The sequence below is a fragment of the Carassius gibelio genome, chromosome A22 (assembly GCF_023724105.1).
Source record: "Carassius gibelio isolate Cgi1373 ecotype wild population from Czech Republic chromosome A22, carGib1.2-hapl.c, whole genome shotgun sequence".
Lineage (NCBI taxonomy): Eukaryota > Metazoa > Chordata > Actinopteri > Cypriniformes > Cyprinidae > Carassius > Carassius gibelio.
Window position 1 is genome coordinate 23,297,485 of NC_068392.1, and position 7,222 is coordinate 23,304,706.

Here is a 7,222-nt window from a genome sequence, read left to right on the forward strand (position 1 = left end):
AGGCAGAAATAATTATTAAACCATTATTTACGTGATTAGCCCCATAAAACCTACTGTTTTTATTTAGGGGGTAATCTGATTTGTGACGATGTATTCATACATTATACATTATATTCATTCAAATTATTACCATGGTGAACATGTCAAGGTAACAGTTAGGGCTACTGCACGACCAGTTTGAAAGTTAAGCACGCCTGCCGCGAGAGGGAGAAATGCGACAATCGTGTACAAATGTCGCGTGCTGTGGAAAGGAGGCTTAAAGTTTGTTAAATCAGGCCATGAGGTAGTCATCATCCACACTGAAATGTCCAAAGATATCATCTGCCTTACCGTGCATGTTTAAACCTCACTGAGGTTTTACAGACAAGTTTCATGCAATTATTCTGGCAGGACCAATTTATTTCGGGACATATTTCACCATCTACTGGCGTGATCATTATACCCTCGTTTTGTCGCAGGACAGCAGTGTGAGTAAATTCTGAGTTTTTCTAGGACCGTAATATGAAAGCATGCAAGTAAATATCGTTAGAACTGCTTGTAAGTGAATAGCACATAACTGCAATTAACGTCATTGCCATAATCATGTCTGTTGGTATGTTTTACAGACATAATGATTTTCATTGCATAATGATTCTCATAGTTTTCAGAAGCCTCTGTTTCCACAGTCTATACTACAACGTGAAACCAGTGTTCCAGATGTATCCATTAGTGCTAGTGATGTGTCGTTCGTAAACGAATCGTTCTTTTTGAACGAATCTTTTAGGTGAACGAATCTTTTAGGCGAACAAATCGTTCATGTTATCCACGGACTCATATTTCTCGTTCAGTAAAGTTCCTCCCTTCATAGCAGCAGAAATAATTTATATATACCGCTTTAAGCAGCGCATGCGCAGCTCAGTGAACCGGGTAACAACCGTTTCATCCTGTAAAAGAATTACTCAACATCGAGCCGATAGCCTTCGAGTATGAGATGTGACAGAGTATGTGATTTGTTGAATGTAGTAACGAATACGCCCTTCAATGAACGAGTTTCATATGAGTCTGAACTAGATCTAGAGATCTTATCGTTCGTGAGTGAAATGACTGAACTGGCACACCTGTCATTCGTGAACGAACTGAATGAACGGATACACGTCGTTTGTGAATTAAATGAACTGGCACATAGCTTATCTTGTTCGCGAACAAAATGAATTAGAGTAAACTGGGTTAATCTGCTATTTTAGCATGTCAATCTCGAAAATGCAAAGCGCAGTTATAGGTACAGTACTGTGCACATACGCTCGTTTTGATATTTAGCAACTCCACGTTTAATCCATAGACCGTAAAAGAAAGGTTAATCCCCGATTTATGAATGTGAATATATAATATACAAACTGCCTGACCAAACAATTAAAATGCTAATTAGGCAAGAAACCCTGTGCTTTGTTCATCTGAACAACTCAGACTTCATATATTGAACGCGATTATACACACATTTTAATAAAGCCAGATCAGTTTTTGTAACAAGTGAATGCGTTCGTTGACGTAATAACACATAATACATTCTTTTGCCACCTCATACAGTGAATGAAGAAGTTGCATTCTATCACAAACCGAGACAACTGTTATTAAAAGTATGAGAATACTTTAAACAGAGGACAAATAAAACGTCTCTTTGTTCCCTTTGCAAAACCGATATGGTGTACCACGGCAGCACAACTGCGATGAGCGAGCACCTCAGAGGAACATCTAGGCGCTCTCCGGTGTACGGTGTACATTTTAGGACATCCTCAGACCTCAGTCATTAAATGAAAAGGCGTCATGCCTCAGACTAAAAGGCTTCAGTCATTGGACAAAACGGCATCGCGCCTCAGACTGAAAAGCTTCAGGTCTCAGGAAAAACGACGTCAGGTGTCAGGTCTCATACAATTATGCATCAGACGAAACGGACTCAGACCAAAAGGCATCAGACGAAACGGACTCAGGTGGACTATCGCGTAGCCCCGCCCCATGTGACGTCACACGCACGCGGTTCAGAGGAAGTGTATGAAACGGTTGATGGATGGCAAAAGGAGGTAAGCCGCATCTGATATATTATATTTTAACAGTTTTATTCAAATGTTACACTAATTAAGTTATATACAGACGAGAACATGCATTTCGAGAGTCTTAGTGCACGTTTAAAAAGTTAGTTAGCCATATTGCAACTAGCGAGCTTTTATGTTGGCAAAGTGTAGTAAAAAAATAAACATGGTTGTACTACCAAAAAACAAACAAACAAACACACACACACACACATACACACACACACACACACACACACACACACACACATACACACACACACATACACACACACACACACACACACGCATACACACACACAAACACATACACACATGGTTGATATAGTTAAATCATGGTATCCACAGATTAACCATGGTTTTGCTATACTAACCATAGTTTAACCATGATGTTTGTAGTAAAACTGTGGTTATACAAATGGTAATCATTACACTAAAAAAACATGTTACTATACTTTTACTATAATAAAACCATGGTCACTTTACGTCAAAGTAAAGCAAATTCTTTCAAGCTATTAGATTGAAATCTTAGTCTAATTATAATATACCTGTATGAGTCTAACACTAGTTGTTGAATTAAATGATTTTGTAAAAACAATGGTTCTGTCTTATAACTAAATATATATTTGTTTGTTTCAGTCAATCAAGAATGGATACAGAGATAAGTATCCTGCATTTAAATGGCTTATATTATAAATGTATTGTTATTTGTTAGATCGTAATACTATCATGTTCTGTTTGCTAAAGCTACTGAATGAATGTTGAAACTTTCTACAGAATAAAAAAAAAAAAAAAACTTTAATGTCCCTTAACTTATTTAGATGAAACGATAAAGTTGCTATTTGACAATGGCTTCAAACAAAGAGAAATGTGCTCTTTTCTTGCTGCTTCTGGATACAAAATCAGGTAATCATTAAGCTTAGTTAAGTTGGTAACACTTACTATGAAGCCCATATTTATAACACATTATAATGAATGCACAATGCATTATAAAAAAAAGATATGTACAGTATCTTACTATCTTATTGATATTACAATAAACATAGTTAAAATCAAATGTGCCATATTACACATTCATCTGATCAGATATCTGATCTTATGGCTGTTTAAGAAAAATATTATTTTTATTTTCGTTATTGTGTTTGTTGTTATTTATAAGTGGTATTTGTCTGCTTTAAGTAAAGTAACAAGTTAACAATGGCAAGATATGAGACTTATGATATATTATAACTATGAGAAATATAATCCATTGTAAGTTAAGTGGATGCATTATGTTCATTGTGTATTATAAATCATCTTAAATGCTATAATCACAAATAAGTAAATATTATAACATTAAAACTGTTGTTATGATTACTCATGAGATGATACGACATATTGTAAAGTTTTTTATAATACATTATGCATTCATTATAATGTCATAAGAATACTCTTATAATGTGTTTTAAATACGGGCTTCATAGAAAGTGTTACTGTTAAGTTTAATCGATATTGTACTGCTTCACTGATGTTAAATATACAATATATCCTTATACAAATGAAGAAAAAAAATGTTTACAGCATCTTATGTTTTAATCTTGCAGTGAAAGGCATCTAAGAAGATTATTAAAATCCCTTGGTTTAAAACGGAGGAGTTTTGACAGGCCCCATAATGAAATTCGCCATGCTGTTATGGTACAGTATGTCTTAAAGCAGTGTTCTGCATTCCTACTCCTGGAAAGCTACTAACTTCCTGATTTCAGTTACAGTCATTTTCTAAAACACCTGCAGTCAGCTGCAAATAACTGCCTTAAGTAAATCTCCAAGTGGCTAAGTGTGGTGTCCCATACTCTGAATTGGTGCTCTGCATTTAACCCATCCAAGTGCACACACACAGCAGTGAACACAAACACACCGTGAACAAACACCCTGAGCAGTGGGCAGCCACTTTTTGCTGCGGCACCCAGGAAGCAGTTGTGGGTTCAGTGTCTTGCTCAGGGAGACTTCTGTTGTGGGTAATGCGGGTGGAAGAAAGTGCTGGTCATTCACTCCCCCAACCTACATTTCCTGCCGGTGCTGAGACTCAAACATGTGACCTTCAGGCTACGAGTCTGACTCTCTAACCATTAGGCCCCGACTACCCATAAACCTAATTGTGTTTCTACTGAACACTGGCAGTAATTTCCATGTAAACTCAAAGGCTTTGATTTGTTGATTCTGATGCATCTAATTAAGCCAGGGTGTCCAACCCTGCTCCTGGAGGGTGTGTGGGTGTTAAATATTTATTGTGGTAATAATCCAAAATAATATTTATTTAGAGTGAGCTTATGCACTGGTCACCTTGGCAAGGAATCCGTGCAATGCACAAACGGGTTCGTGATGTCAGAGGAATCCAGCCTTGCTACAGGTATATATATTATCTATATTAACCCTGTTTTTTAAAGATGTGGTCAAGCTTTTTTCCCCCAAAATGTCTCTCTCTGTTATTTCTCTAGGAATGATGTGGCTGTAATAATGAGAGAACTTGATGCCAGTGGTCTTCTTAGAAGATGTCCTGGGAAAAAAAGGATTGAACGTAGGAACTACTTCAGCCGTGGACCAAATTACACTTGGCATATTGATGGTAAATATGATTAATTATTAAGTGAATATGAATAAACAAAGTAGTGTTACAGATGCTGAAGAAAGTCATAGATATCGAAAACAGAGTAGAGTAAAGAGCATTAACTAGTTTTCTGACTGATGTTTTGATTAAATTAAATATATTTATTGTGATGCATATTTTATAATTTGTTGTAGGAAATGACAAATTGAAATTCTTTGGAATCTGGGTACATCTTGGTATTGATGGGTATACAACCTGTACATTTAATGAAGTTCATTGCTTAGTAATTTTAGTCTCTGAAATGTAATCTAACTTATTTTATATTTCTGTTAACATACTTGAAATGGCTTTAATAGGTTTTCTAGGAAAATCATTTGGCTTAAGGCTGGCACCTCAAACCGACAGCAAACCTTCGTTGCAAGGTACTTCTTTGATGCCATTCAGGAACACAGTGGTAAGTATATTTGATATCTTACAATGAACATGATAGGTGAGAGCTTCTTATATCAGTAGACAATATTATTATTATTGAAAATATTACTTGTATTTATTATAGGTTGCCCACGATTCATAAGGGCAGACAGAGGAAAGGAAAATCTTCTCGTCGGACAGATGCAAGTGGCATTTCACTTCCGGGAGTCTGGTGATCAAGGACGAGACTCCTTCAGAGTGGGCACATCAGTACATAACCAGGCATGTGAGCATAAATGGATTTATATATTATAATGCATGCAATATATATATATATATATTATAAAAAGAAATAATATTTTGTTTTATTAGCGAGCTGAATGCTTCAACAGTATGCTGAAGAAAACATGGATCAAAAAATGGCAGGTGACATTTGAGGTGAACTTTGTTTTTGTCTCAGTTGGAATGTATAGCACATGCTTATTGATGCTTAATTGAAGGCATTTTTGTAATAGATTTACTTATCTAAAAAAATGTGTGTTTTTAGGCCATGATGGAATCTGGCATGCTCAATTTAGACAATCCTGTACACATGTAAGTTAAAACTTCTTGTCATCCCCCATGTATCTGCTCTCATTAAATGAAAAAAATAACAATACATGTTAACCTACAGAAATTGCCTGCAATATACACACCTTCCCCTTCTTGAGAGAGAGCTGAACATAGAGCAAAGACTGTGGAACACTCACGACATTCGCAAGCAAAGGAATGCTCCAGGTCCATTTGGGAAACCAGACCTTCTCTTTACTTCCCCACCCGAAGGTATCTGTTTATCATCCAAATTAAAAAGGTTCAGAAAAACAGTACCCAATGTGAAAAAGGAATTTGTATCTTCCTGCAGGCTTTGCTGATATGTTCTGCAAAGTAGACAACGACCTCCTGAAGTATGCAGAACAGCTTGTTTGCAGAGGTGGGTAGAGTACCCAAAAACTTTACTCAAGTAAAAGTAAAAGTAATTCTAGAAATATTTACTCAAGTAAAAGTAAAAGTACTAGTCTTGAATAGTTACTTGAGTAAGAGTAAAAGAGTATCGGATAAAAAATCTACTCAAGTAGTTAGTTACTAGTTACTTTGGGTCATATATACGGAGCCTTTTTTTATTTAGATAGGCTATATAGAAAAAAATGTATGTAATGTATGTGTGTGTGTGTGTGTGTAAATGTATATATTTCATCAGCCTTTACTCCAATTTATGTAATTTGTTATAAAACCCTGTCTGTTTACTTAAGTAACAAATATAGGTGTCATGCCATAACATATTTTTAATACGACTGACTTTATATTAAATGTGAATTTAACATTGAAAGTTAATGTGATATAAATATTGCTACTAATCTTTCATTGTTCTGAAAGAGAGCAAATAACATTTACATTATTAAAGATCATTTTCACTGACAGTGTAGATTTCAATCACTCTCAGAAACTCCCATTAAAATCACTGAAACTGTTAACACTGTGAAATCAATATCTTAATTATAGATTCGTACACACATCTGCACTTATTCAGTCAGTAAGCGAGTGAAGGAAGCACCGGCATTTCAGCGATGACTCATCGGAACACCTCTGATTGGCCACTGCATTCAAAAGCTCAACAGAACCGTGTGTGATTGGTTAATGCACAGTGCTGTAAAAACGCGTCTGTGTCTGGCTCAGCGCCAGCAAGCGATCACAGATCTGAATTTAGCAGCTGATGATATGACTCGCTGAACGTACACGCACCGGTGTGATTGTATTAAAATTAATAAAATCTTAATCGGCTATTCTTTGTCTTTTGGAAGCTGCATTCAACCTGTTATAAGCCACACACGTACAACAAACTAATGTCACAGTGGTATCGTGTACTGTAATCGAATGTAGCCCAAGTTATTACCTGTTAAACAGTAGACAGCACACGCGTTCATCTAATAAGGATCTCCATCGCAAGCAAATAATAGCCTTTGCAGATTAGCTTTCAATTCAGTGCAGTTCCATCGCCCCGTTTTCAACGCTGCTGATGATCTTAAACGTTACAACTCTGAGTGAACCGCTTCAGAGCTCAGCGCGTGCAGCATGGAACTGAACAAATCATTCAAACTGATTCATGAACCAATTCACTCGTTTGCCA

At 36.3% G+C, this 7,222-nt stretch overlaps 1 protein-coding gene across 1 annotated transcript; it reads left to right on the forward strand.

The window, feature by feature from the left end:
* The first annotated feature begins 1,745 nt into the window (after nucleotides 1–1,745).
* LOC127943012 (uncharacterized) lies at nucleotides 1,746–6,036 on the forward strand. Its single transcript, XM_052539099.1, has 13 exons — nucleotides 1,746–2,054; nucleotides 2,703–2,728; nucleotides 2,885–2,969; nucleotides 3,647–3,737; nucleotides 4,361–4,449; nucleotides 4,538–4,665; nucleotides 4,842–4,893; nucleotides 5,004–5,101; nucleotides 5,204–5,344; nucleotides 5,435–5,496; nucleotides 5,606–5,652; nucleotides 5,732–5,880; nucleotides 5,960–6,036. Exons 1-13 carry the CDS (start codon nucleotides 2,026–2,028, stop codon nucleotides 6,034–6,036), a joined length of 1,074 nt encoding a protein of 357 aa, XP_052395059.1. The 5' UTR covers nucleotides 1,746–2,025.
* Nucleotides 6,037–7,222: the final 1,186 nt, after the last annotated feature.